The sequence below is a fragment of the Hyla sarda genome, unplaced genomic scaffold (assembly GCF_029499605.1).
Source record: "Hyla sarda isolate aHylSar1 unplaced genomic scaffold, aHylSar1.hap1 scaffold_128, whole genome shotgun sequence".
Lineage (NCBI taxonomy): Eukaryota > Metazoa > Chordata > Amphibia > Anura > Hylidae > Hyla > Hyla sarda.
The window spans coordinates 291,055-302,875 of NW_026607902.1; the positions used below are offsets into that span (position 1 = coordinate 291,055).

Genomic DNA, 11,821 nt, shown 5'->3' on the forward strand with positions numbered 1-11,821 from the left:
CCCCCCCCCCCCCCCCCCCCATGTCAGGGCATGCTGGGAGTTGTAGTTTTGCTACAAGTGGACAGCCACAAGGGATAACTGATGCAGTATGTCAATCTAGGACCAAGGTGTCTGCTCTTGAACTGGCAGCAGGAGCCACGACCACTTTAAATCAATGGCTGCCGGGTAGGGTTGCCACCCTGCCGGTATTTTACCGGCACAGCCGGTATTTTCATCTACATTCCGGGCTGTGCCGGTAAGTTTGGATGAAAAATACCGGCCATGCAATGGCCGGTATTTTTCATTCACTGACAGGGGCGGACGGAGCAGGATCCCCAGAACAGCACTTCTTTCATGACCTGCCGTACAATGCCCAGGTCTGACACCACCAGCCTGTGACAGGGAGAGCTCCGTGCGATGACAGGAAGAGATTGTACAGTGCTGGGGAGGGGGCGTGCACCTCCTGTCACCCCCTCCCCCGCCTGTTCGACGCCGCGCCATTTAGGAGGTGGCGTCTCGGACTGGCAAGGAGGGGGTTAAATAAAAGTTAGAAGAGAAGAATAAATGAGGAGCTGGAGAAATAGGGGGGGGGTGTAACCTAGAAGGGCAGGAGGACAGGGATAGGCTAAGTTAACAGGAAGGGGAGGAGGAGTAATAGGGGATAAAATGTGTTGTGAAGCTTCCGGCTTCCTCTTTGTGGAGTCCCCGGCAAGTGAGAAGCTTCTGTGCAGCAGGTAGCTATTATGGCCGACGACCTCTGTGAGAGAATCCGGGAGAGGGCGTTGCTTGAGGAGGGTTTCCTGGCACGGCTGCTTGCCGGGCTGGGGAACCCTTCCCTTACACCTCCCCTGAGTCAAGTGTCTGCGCCGTCGGAGGTGTCGGGATCGGGGCGCCCGTCGCGGCGATCCCGTCCTCCGGCTAGGCTTAGTCCTAGTCCCCCCATGTCCAGACGGCGTGGCCACGCTGGACGGAGCGATAGTGCAAAGCATGGAGGGGGGCGTGGTTCTCGGGCTGCTCGCGCGGCGGCGCCGGCTCCGCCCCCTCCCTTGTGCGCGCCTCTCTCTCTTCCCATGTTACCGGCAGTTAGGCAGCAGCTTCACGTGGCCCAGGTACATTGCTCTGCAGCGGCTGCTGCTTCTGGCTCTAGTGCCCAGCTGTTAGGGTCTGCTCCTACTACTCCCGTCCCTTGCCCCTTGCTTAGAGATTCCCCACCCCCTACTTCTATCTACAGCCCCCTTCTGGATTCCTCTGCACCCACTGTTTCTGCCCCCAGTCCCCTACCAGTACGTTTGCCCCCTAGGGATATGGGCAACACCCAGCAGGCGTCTTCATCCTCCTCAGTGCACGAGGGTGAGGCACTGGCAGGGGTCCTTCAGGGGCCCGCTGCAATTGTTACTCCGTCCCCTGATCCTTCTCCTGTGCCTTTAGATGCTGCTGGGGGACTTGGGGCTCCTGTGGTTCCCGCTGCTAGTGTTGCTTTATCTCCCCCCCAGCTTCCCATTATGGATCAGCAAGCGGTTATACTTCCCCATACCGTGCAGCCGGAAGTTGCTGGCCCATCTGGAGGGTGCAGGCAATCTTCATCTGGGTCCGCCAGGGGCTCTGCCCGTGAAAACCGTGGCGAGGCTAGCGGTTCCGGGAGGCGCCGCCGAGGTCGCAAGGGCCACGAATCCAGATATCGCAGTCATCGATGTCGGTCCAGGTCCTCCCGCTGGAGGTCCCCTTCCTCCTCAGAATATTCATCCGATAGCTCTATGAGTCCAGATAGGAGGTCACACCGACGTGGGTCTCGGCGGGGGATTTCAAGATCCTCCCGTCGTTCGACCTGCGGTGCTACACGCTCACACGATGTCCCCATTGCTGTTACGCCATTGGATCCAACGGGGCCGGCGGCCCCGCATGTGATTCCGGTTCCTGCCCCGGCAGTTGGTAAGTGTGATTTATCTGGGGTTTGGGGTGAGGGAGGGGTCCAGGGTTTTATTCCGGCCCTTAAGGCCTTGTTGCATCGGTTTGAGTCCCCAGGTTCTGTTCCGCCATCGGCTGCTACCCAACGGAAGGCGTCCCCGGTGCGGGCGGGCCTGCACAAGGAAGCAATTTTCTGCGGACTCAGTCATCTGGGGGCCCATATTGATGATACTGTACGGGAAAAAATTTGGGCCAATCAGTATATAGACATATGGTCGTTGGTATCAGTTGATCAGCATACAGTGGATAGGGAGCGTAGACCGGTTACTCAGGATAGGTTCGTGGATAGGAAACCTCGTGTAGCGAAGACGATGGGAAATTGGCTCCAGGCCTTCGCTGTTCTGGGTTGTGTGATGGGGCAGCGGCATCCCGAGCGTTGCTCAGAACTTTTTATGTACATGGATGCTATATTCAATGCTCATAAGTCATACGGCGGTAACGCATGGTGGCGATATGACGAGGAGTTTCGTCGCCGCCTTGCGTTGCAATCGGATTTGGGTTGGGGGGTAAAAGCGACAGATGTCTGGTTGCGACTTATGATGTCACAGAGAGTTCCTCCCTTTCAATCTGGGGTCACTGGGGGGCAGCAGGCTGCCTCAGGTTCAGTGGCCGTCCGCCGCCCAGGAGCCTGCTGGTTGTTCAATGAGGGGCACTGTAAGTTCTATGGCCTCTGTAAATTTAAACATGAGTGTTCCACCTGTGGCGGATCTCATGCAGCAGTGCGTTGCACCAAGCAGGTTAAGCAACCCAGCAGGCCCCAGGGTCAGGCTGAATGCAAAGAGTCCGGTGTCGGTGGAAGGGATGCTGCCGTGGTTAAATAGGTACCCGGATAGGGCGGCTGCAGAGCAAATTATGGAGGGTTTTTCTATTGTTTTTTTCATACCGTTTGTTCCCTCCCGATCCCCTCAGCTGGCAAGAAACTTGAAATCCGCCAGGGAACTCCCACAGGTTCTCCGGGAAAAGGTTCAAAAAGAGGTAAATTTTGGTCGTATGATGGGTCCGTTTTTGGCCCCCCCATATGAGAACCTGAGGGTGTCCCCTTTAGGTGTGGTTCCGAAGAAGGAAGTGGGTAGTTATCGTTTAATTCATCACTTGTCTTATCCAAAGGGCACGTCGGTGAACAATGGCATATCTAAGGAGGATGCTTCAGTCTCCTACGTCTCCTTTGATCGAGCGGTCCATTTGGTAGGCAGGGCCGGACGGGGCGCATTTTTGGCCAAGTCGGACATTGAGTCAGCTTTTCGGCTCTTGCCGGTGCATCCGGAATGCTATCACCTTTTTGGTTGTATGGTAGATGGTTTTTATTATTTTGATGCCTGCCTTCCTATGGGTTGCTCGATTTCTTGTCATTATTTTGAGATGTTCAGTACCTTCTTGGAATGGGCTGTTCGCTTTGAGGCGGGTTCAGACTCGATTATACATTACCTGGATGATTTTTTGTTCGTTGCTACAGGTGATTCTTCCCGTTGTCAATTTTTGTTAGACTGTTTTAGTTCCCTTATGAGTAGATTCGGTGTTCCCTTGTCCAAGGAGAAGACGAAGGGTCCTGTCACGAGGTTGTCCTTTCTGGGCATCGAAATTGACACCGTGGACATGGTCTTTCGCTTGCCGGTGGACAAGTTGAACAGGCTTCGGGATCAGCTGATGGGTTTTTTGTGCAGCCAACAAGGTTACTCTTTTCCAATTACAATCCCTTTTGGGTTTATTAGTTTTTGCTTGTAGAATCATGCCTATGGGGCGGGTTTTTTCCAGAAGGCTTTCTCTTGCCACCAAGGGCGCTCGCAGACCGGAGCACAGGATCAGGGTTACCGGGCCTCTAAAAGCTGATTGTGGGGTATGGATTGATTTCCTTGCCCGGTACAATGGTCGCACCTGTTGGCAACAGCCTGTTATTTCTAACTTTGATTTGGCCCTTTTTACTGACGCGGCTGGCTCGGTGGGTTTTGGGGCTTTCCTGGACGGGGAGTGGTGTGCTGAACGTTGGCCTGTTCTTTGGGTGGATAACGGTTTCTGTCGCAACTTAACGCTTCTCGAACTTTTTCCCATATTAGTAGCCCTGGAGTTGTGGGGGGATCGTTTTGAGAACCGGAAGGTTTGTTTTTGGACGGATAACCTCAGTGTTGTACATTGTATTAATCATCTATCTTCTTCTTCTTTTCCTGTTCTATCTCTGCTTCGGCGTTTAGTTCTCCGCTGTCTAGAGCTTAATGTGCTTTTCAGGGCTCGCCATGTGCCTGGTATTGAGAACTCAGTTGCTGATGCATTGTCTCGTTTTAATTTCCAGGAATTCCGAGAGTTGTGTCCGGATGCGGCATTGGAGGGCCGGCAATGCCCCTCTTTCCTTTGGGAGGTGGTGAGCAGAGATTGATGCCATTGGTGTCCTCGTCAGTTGCCCCGGCTACTTGGTCTGGACATGGTAAGGCGTGGGGTGAATGGCTGGAACTGGTGGGTGGCCGGGATGTGGCGGGTGATGATGAATGGCGTTTTACTGTCACCGTGGATTATCTGTTACGCATGAGAGAGTTGGGCAGGTCAGCAATAGTAGCTAGGCGGAGGCTTTCGGGCCTTAGTTTTCACTTTAAATTAAGGGGTTGGGTTGATGTTACTAAGCGTTTTTCTATTTTGCAAGCGCTCAAAGGTTGGGATAGGACGCCCAGGGTTTCAGATGCTAGACGGACAGTTTCCTTTTCCTTATTGTTGTCCTTAATGGCTGCCTTGCAAGGGGTTTGTCGTTCTCCTTATGAGTCCCTCTTATTTCAGGTGGCTTTTTCTTTGGCCTTCTTTGGGGCTCTTAGGGTGGGGGAGTTGGTCCCTAGTTCCGCAGGTGGGGTGGGGGGTTTGTTGCAAGACGATGTAATGTTGACGGAATCCTCGGTTCAGGTCAAGGTGAGAAAGTCGAAGACGGATATGTTAGGCAGGGGGGAATGGTTAACCCTTAGTGTAGTGTCGGGCAGTGCCTGCCCGGTGCGTTTAGTGGGTTCTTACGTGTTAGTGCGCCCGTCAGGGCGTAATTTCCTTTTGCATGAGTCAGGTTCCCCGCTTTCTCGCTTTCAGTTTGGGGCAGTTTTTAAGAGATGTCTGGTGGCTCTGGGTTTCCCAGAGGGAGAATATGGTACGCATTCTTTCAGGATTGGGGCAGCCACTGAGGCTGCACGGGCGGGTCTGCCTGCGGCTGAGATCAGGAGAATAGGTCGATGGAAATCAGATTGTTACGCCTCTTATGTTCGCCCGGAACTGTTGCTTTAATTTGTTTTTCGTTTCAGGTTCTCGTTCTCCTGTTGTGGTTTTTCTGGGTCATTCTTTCATCTTTCGGGCTGGACAGAGAGCTGCTTGCAGGCCAGGGGGACAGTCCCTTGGTTTTCCCAATGATGTTCAATGGAGAGGAATCGGTGGACTCAAGTGGCTTCGGGTGCTGGTGGAGGCGGTGGGTATTGCTCGTGTTGTCAATTCCCCTGTGGTGCTTGTGATTCATGCGGGGGGCAATGACCTTTGTTCCATGAGAATGGCTGAACTCATTACTTTGATGAAAGCGGATGTTGAGAGGATTCGGGAATTTTTCAGGGAGATGGTGGTAGTCTGGTCAGAAATGGTTCCCAGGGTGACGTGGCAAGGGGCCAGGGAGGCTCAGGCTATTGAAAAAGCTCGTCGTACAGTTAATTCCCGTATGGCGAGGTATGTGAGGTCAAAAGGGGGTGTGGTAGTGAGACACAGGCAATTGGAAGGTGATAATCGCCGGTTAATGATTGCGGATGGTGTTCATCTGAATGACATAGGCACTGATATTTTTCTGTCGGGGCTACAGGATGGGGTGGAGCAGGCGTTATTTCTCCTCGGTGGGGGTCGGAGTGCGGCTTAGTTCCTTGCCGAACTCCTCCGTGGCGGAGGAGAAATTTGGAGGAGATTTTCCTGGAGAGTAGAGTGTGATGCCCGTCGAAGAGGGCGGCCGGCTGACCGCTTACCTCTGAGAGTGTTCAATCAGAAGTTCGGATATAAATGGTTTATTTTAATGGTTATTAAATAAACGCTGTGGCCGACCCCCAGTTGTCCAGCAAAAGTTAGAAGTGGTCAGTGTTTTTATTATATCCAGCGAACAGTTAGAAACATAAATAAACTGAAGGTCACCTATTGTCAGTCTTCTCTCTGCCCCGTGCAGTCTTACAACCCTCCATAGGCAGAGCAGGGAGGGGAGAGGCCGTGTATCCTGTCTCCCTCTGCTGCACAGGGCGGGTGAGTGTCTGTGTATATATGTGTCTGTGTATATGTGTCTGTGTATATATGTGTCTGTATATATGTGTCTGTATATATGTGTCTGTATGTGATTATATGTGTCTCTATATATGTGTCTGTATATATGTGTCTGTATATATGTGTCTGTGTCTGTGTATATATATGTGTCTGTGTATATATGTGTCTGTATATATGTGTCTGTATGTGATTATATGTGTCTGTATATATGTGTCTGTGTATATATGTGTCTGTGTATATATGTGTCTGTATGTGATTATATGTGTCTGTATACATGTGTCTGTGGATGTGTCTCTATGTGTCTGTGTATATATGTGTCTGTGGATGTGTCTCTATGTGTCTGTGTATATATGTGTCTGTGGATGTGTCTCTATGTGTCTGTGTATATATGTGTGTGTGTGTGTGTGTGTAGGGGGGGTAAACTGCCTAATCTGGGGGACAACTATGCTGCCTGATCTGGGGGACAACTATGCTGCCTGATCTGGGGGACAACTATGCTGCCTGATCTGGGGGACAACTATGCTGCCTGATCTGGGGGACAACTATGCTGCCTGATCTGGGGGACAACTATGCTCCTAATCTGGGGGACAACTATGCTGCCTGATCTGGGGGACAACTATGCTGCCTAATCTGGGGGACAACTATGCTGCCTGATCTGGGGGACAACTATGCTGCCTGATCTGGGGGACAACTATGCTGCCTGATCTGGGGGACAACTATGCTCCTAATCTGGGGGACAACTATGCTGCCTGATCTGGGGGACAACTATGCTCCTAATCTGGGGGACAACTATGCTGCCTGATCTAGGGGACAACTATGCTCCTAATCTGGGGGACAACTATGCTCCTAATCTGGGGGACAACTATGCTGCCTAATCTGGGGTACAACTATGCTGCTAATCTGGGGGACAACTATGCTCCTAATCTGGGGGACAACTATGCTCCTAATCTGGGGGACAGCTATGCTCCTAATCTGGGGGACAACTATGCTGCCTAATCTGGGGAAAAACTACCCGGCCCTCCACAATATTTTTAGTTTCTCATGTGGCCCCATGGGATAAATAATTGCCCCCCTCATTCCTCCTCAACCCCGGACATTCCTTAACCTGGAGCCGCCCGGGGAAAGGAGAAAGTGAAGACAAGAGACTGGTGAGTCCTCTCTGCAAAATTGTGTATTTAATGCAGTGTTTCCCAACCAGGGTGCCTCCAGCTGTTGCAAAACTATTACTCCCAGCATGCCCAGACAGCCTTTGGCTGTCCGGGCATGCTGGGAGTTGTAGTTTTGCAATAGCTGGAGGCACCCTGGTTGGAAAACACTGATTTAATGTTTTAATGTGTGAAACTATCTGCTGCGCTCTGTATCTAATCCTGTCGTGTGATACTGTCTGCTGAGCCTGTGTATCTAATTCTGTCATGTGTGATACTGTGAGCTGAGCCTGTATATCCAAATCTGTCATGTGGGATATGAGCCTGTGTATCTAATCCTGTCATGTGTGATACTGTCTGCTGAGCCTGTGCATCTAAATCTGTCATGTGTGATACTGTGAGCTGAGCCTGTGTATCTAATCCTGTCATGTGCGATACTGTCTGCTGAGCCTGTGTATCTAATCCTGTCATGTGCGATACTGTCTGCTGAGCCTGTATATCCAAATCTGTCATGTGGGATACTATCTGCTGATCCTGTGCATCTAATCCTGTCATGTGTGATACTGTCTGATTAGCCTGTGTATCTAATCCTGTCATGTGTGATACTGTCTGATTAGCCTGTGTATCTAATCCTGTCATGTGGGATACTATCTGCTGAGCCTGTGCATCTAAATCTGTCATGTGTGATACTGTCTGCTGAGCCTGTGTATCTAATCCTGTCATGTGGGATACTATCTGCTGAGCCTGTGTATCTAAATCTGTCATGTGTGATACTGTGTGATTAGCCTGTTTATCTGACGTTGCGCAGGGGGACGTCACTCGTCATCACAGAGAGCCAGCGTTGCTGTCGCGCACCACCACTACCGCCGCCGCTGGCATAAATAGGGTTTTGGTAGGTATTCTCTAAATATAATTTTTTTTTGTGCGATATAGGAAAATTCCCCCCACATATATATTGTATCCCTCCAATCCCCTATGCCATTTCTTAAACCCCCGTGCCATTTCTTAAACCCCTGATCCCTCAGCCCCTGTGCAATCTGGCCCCTCCCCTTTTGTAGCTCCACCCCCACATAGCCACACCCATGACCGGTATTTTTCTGAGGGAAAGGTGGCAACCCTACTGCCGGGACGTCTGACGAGTGACATCCTATGCTGCAGGGACGTCACTCGATGGACGCCCAGGCTGTTGGGGCCACAAAATGATGTTACAAATATTAAGCGTCTGGATAGGAGAAACAAATATAACGCACCCATAGGGAGTAGCGCCATTTTGTAAAAAATGCAAAAAAAAAAAAATCCCTTAGATAACAGTCATGCAGAATATGTTAAAAAGCTTTTTTTAAGTTTCAGCCAATCAGAGAGCAGCACTGCTCAAATAGAACTCCCAGGAGGTAACAGCGTGTCACACGTGATGTCATAATCATTGTCCACCAGAGAGCAGCACTGAGCAGATATAACACTGCTCCTGCTCATTCTTCACCAGTGAGGGGCCGGTGCTGGACACTGTAGGGACGCGGGAATGTGAAGTCAAAAACATGACTGTGACTGGTAAGTGCCACATTAGTGTTTAGTGCAGTACCATGTGCATTTCTATAATAACCTTGTAAATAATCTATCTTTTGTTTTCCTATCTTAGATGCACTATTTCCAGCATGTGGAGTAGCATTTCCGGACTTACTGCAAGAAGTTGGATGATGGCCTAGATTTCCGGACTTACAGCAAGACGTTGGATGAGGCCTAGATTTCCGGACCTACAGCAAGAAGTTGGATGAAGGCACAGCCCCTCGAATCACGCACATACACAGACACATTTGCCCAAATTCTACAGGTAACCTCCTTTAGTATGCCCAGAGGAAGGGCAATACAGTAGCCATGGATTCCCTACAGGTTTCCTCCCCTCTGGAGGTTTTTCCTGTCCTGAGTTAGTTACTGTCCGCTCTTTGTGAGTGATGGGAGGTTACAAAAAATCCCTACACAAACATTATAATAAATAATAAATAAAGTTTCCCTTTTTTAAACTGTTCTTTGACTTGTTCAACTCATTTTATTTTATTTCTGTGTGTGAAAAATTGTGTTAAAAAAATATGGATGACATGAGTTGTTTTTTTTAAGTGTCAAATGTTGCTCTCCTGCACAATCTGCACAGTGCGGTGCAGAGAGAGGCGGCTGATGCTGGTTGGTATAGTTGCTGAGGCAACCGTAGCACACCCACCAAGTTCCGTGCATAAGCCTTTTTCTGATGAACCGGAACTTGCTAGCGGTCATACCAGGGGCGTAGGAACCGGGGGGGATGGGGGGGGATGGATCCCCCCCAAGAATTAAGGCTGGGGGACCGATAATGGCTTCACCCCCCCCCCCCCACTCGCCACCCGCTGCCCGCCGCTGCTACTACGCCCGCACCATGCCGCTCAGCACAGCACCCTGTCTGACTTTGAGGCTGTCCCTGTTTCCCAGTCCCAGTCTACAACTTTCTATACGTATGGGGAAGAGAGAGGGGGGGGGGGGGTAACTGCCTATACCTATGGTGAAGAGAGGGGGGGGTAACTGCCTATACCTATGGTGAAGAGAGGGGAGGGTAACTGCCTATACCTATGGGGAAGGTAACTGCCTATTCCTATGGGGAAGAGGGGGGGGGGGTAACTGCCTATACCTATGGGGAAGAGGGGGCGGGGGTAACTGTCTATACCTATGGGGAAGAGGGGGGGGGGTAACTGCCTATACCTATGGGGAAGGTAACTGCCTATACCTATGGGGAAGAGGGGGGGGGTAACTGCCTATACCTATGGGGAAGAGGGGGGGGGGGTAACTGCCTATACCTATGGGGAAGGTAACTGCCTATACCTATGGGGAAGAGGGGGGGGTAACTGCCTATACCTATGGGGAAGAGGGGGGGGGTAACTGCCTATTACTATGGGGAAGAGGGGGGGGTAACTGCCTATAGTTATGGGGAAGAAGGGGGGGTAACTGCCTATACCTATGGGGAAGAGGGGGGGGGTAACTGCCTATTCCTATGGGGAAGAGGGGGGGGGTAATTGCCTATACCTATGGGGAAGAAGGGGGGGGTAACTGCCTATACCTATGGGGAAGAGGGGGGGTGGGTTACTGCCTATACCTATGGGGAAGAGGGGGGGGGGTAACTGCCTATACCTATGGGGAAGAGGGGGGGGTAACTGCCTGTACCTATGGGGAAGAGGGGGGGTAACTGCCTATACCTATAAGGAAGAGAGAGGGGGGGTAACTGCCTATACCTATAGGGAAGAGAGAGGGGGGGATAACTGCCTATACCTATGGGGAAGAGGGGGGGGGGGTAACTGCATATGCCTATGGGGAAGAGGGGGGGGGGTAACTGCCTATACCTATAGGGAAGAGAGAGAGGGGGGGTAACTGCCTATACCTATGGGGAAGAGAGAGGGGGGTAACTGCCTATACCTATGGGGAAGAGGGGGGGGGTAATTGCCTATACCTATAGGGAAGAGGGGGGGGGGGGTAACTGCATATGCCTATGGGGAAGAGGGGGGGGGTAACTGCCTATACCTATGGGGAAGAAGGGGGGGGTAACTGCTCATACCTATGGGGAAGAGAGGGGGGGTAACTGCCATTACCTATGGGGAAGAGGGGGGGGTAACTGCCTATACCTATAGGGAAGAGAGAGGGGGGGGTAACTGCCTATACCTATGGGGAAGAGAGGGAGGGGGGTAACTGCCTATACCTATGGAGAAGAGAGGGAGGGGGGTAACTGCCTATACCTATGGGGAAGAGAGGGAGGGGGTAACTGCCTATACCTATGGGGAAGAGAGGGAGGGGGTAACTGCCTATACCTATAAGGAAGAGAGAGGGGGGGGGGGTAACTGCCTGTACCTATGGGGAAGAGAGGGAGGGGGGTAACTGCCTATACCTATGGGGAAGAGAGGGAGGGGGGTAACTGCCTATACCTTTGGGGAAGAGAGGGGGTGACTCTGCCTATAGGGAATGGGGGGGGGGTGTAACTGCCTATACTTATTGGGGGGGGGCTACCTAACTTTAGACCTGGATGCCTAACTACTTAACTACATACAAGGCTATCTAACTATGTACCTGGCCTTCATACATGGCTGCCTAACTACCTAGCTAGCCCCCTACCTACCTGGCTTGTCACCTACCTACATATCTGGCTTCCTGATCTACCTACCTAGTTACCTATTTACCTGGCTACCTACCTACCTGCCCTTTTACTGTGCAGGACACCAAGGAGGGCATTATTACAGTTTGTGGGCCTATAGATGGAAAGATTGTGTAGAGGAGAGGAGGGCACTGAATATATGCAGAGTCTGAGATGTTTTTCCTGCAGATGTTAAGAGATCCACATGGCGGTCTTATCCGGGCGGAGAAGAAAAGGAAAGAGGACGCCGCTGATCAGAAAAGACGTAATTGTGAGTCCCAAAATGTAACTGTAATCGCTTATATGGTATACACATCCTGTGTACAGCTGATATCTACCGCCATATGGT

At 51.3% G+C, this 11,821-nt stretch overlaps 1 protein-coding gene and 1 long non-coding RNA gene across 4 annotated transcripts; both read left to right on the forward strand.

Moving 5' to 3' along the window:
- The first annotated feature begins 938 nt into the window (after positions 1-938).
- LOC130304537 (uncharacterized) lies at positions 939-6,050 on the forward strand. Its single transcript, XM_056551937.1, has 3 exons — positions 939-1,908; positions 4,229-4,360; positions 5,208-6,050. The coding sequence occupies exons 1-3, from the start codon at positions 1,050-1,052 to the stop codon at positions 5,798-5,800; spliced, it is 1,584 nt and encodes a 527-aa protein (XP_056407912.1). The 5' UTR covers positions 939-1,049; the 3' UTR covers positions 5,801-6,050.
- A 730-nt stretch (positions 6,051-6,780) lies between these two features.
- LOC130304538 (uncharacterized) lies at positions 6,781-9,329 on the forward strand. 3 transcript variants are annotated; one of them, XR_008854293.1, is made up of 4 exons: positions 6,781-7,337; positions 8,143-8,226; positions 8,679-8,725; positions 8,818-9,329. It is a non-coding gene; the product is annotated as an uncharacterized LOC130304538 (long non-coding RNA). The 3 variants fall into 3 exon arrangements; XR_008854294.1 differs by lacking the exon at positions 8,679-8,725 and having other exon boundaries at positions 6,782-7,337; positions 8,769-9,329; XR_008854292.1 differs by lacking the exon at positions 8,679-8,725 and having other exon boundaries at positions 6,784-7,337.
- Positions 9,330-11,821: the final 2,492 nt, after the last annotated feature.

Bases quoted from the DNA above. Each gene is read 5' to 3' on its own strand.
- LOC130304537 (XM_056551937.1), top strand. From the start codon at position 1,050: ATGTTACCGGCAGTTAGGCAGCAGCTTCACGTGGCCCAGGTACATTGC. The intron at 1,909-4,228 runs GTAAGTGTGATT...TTTAATTTCCAG, and splicing joins GGTTCCTGCCCCGGCAGTTG to GAATTCCGAGAGTTGTGTCC. The intron at 4,361-5,207 runs GTAAGGCGTGGG...TTTTCGTTTCAG, and splicing joins GGCTACTTGGTCTGGACATG to GTTCTCGTTCTCCTGTTGTG.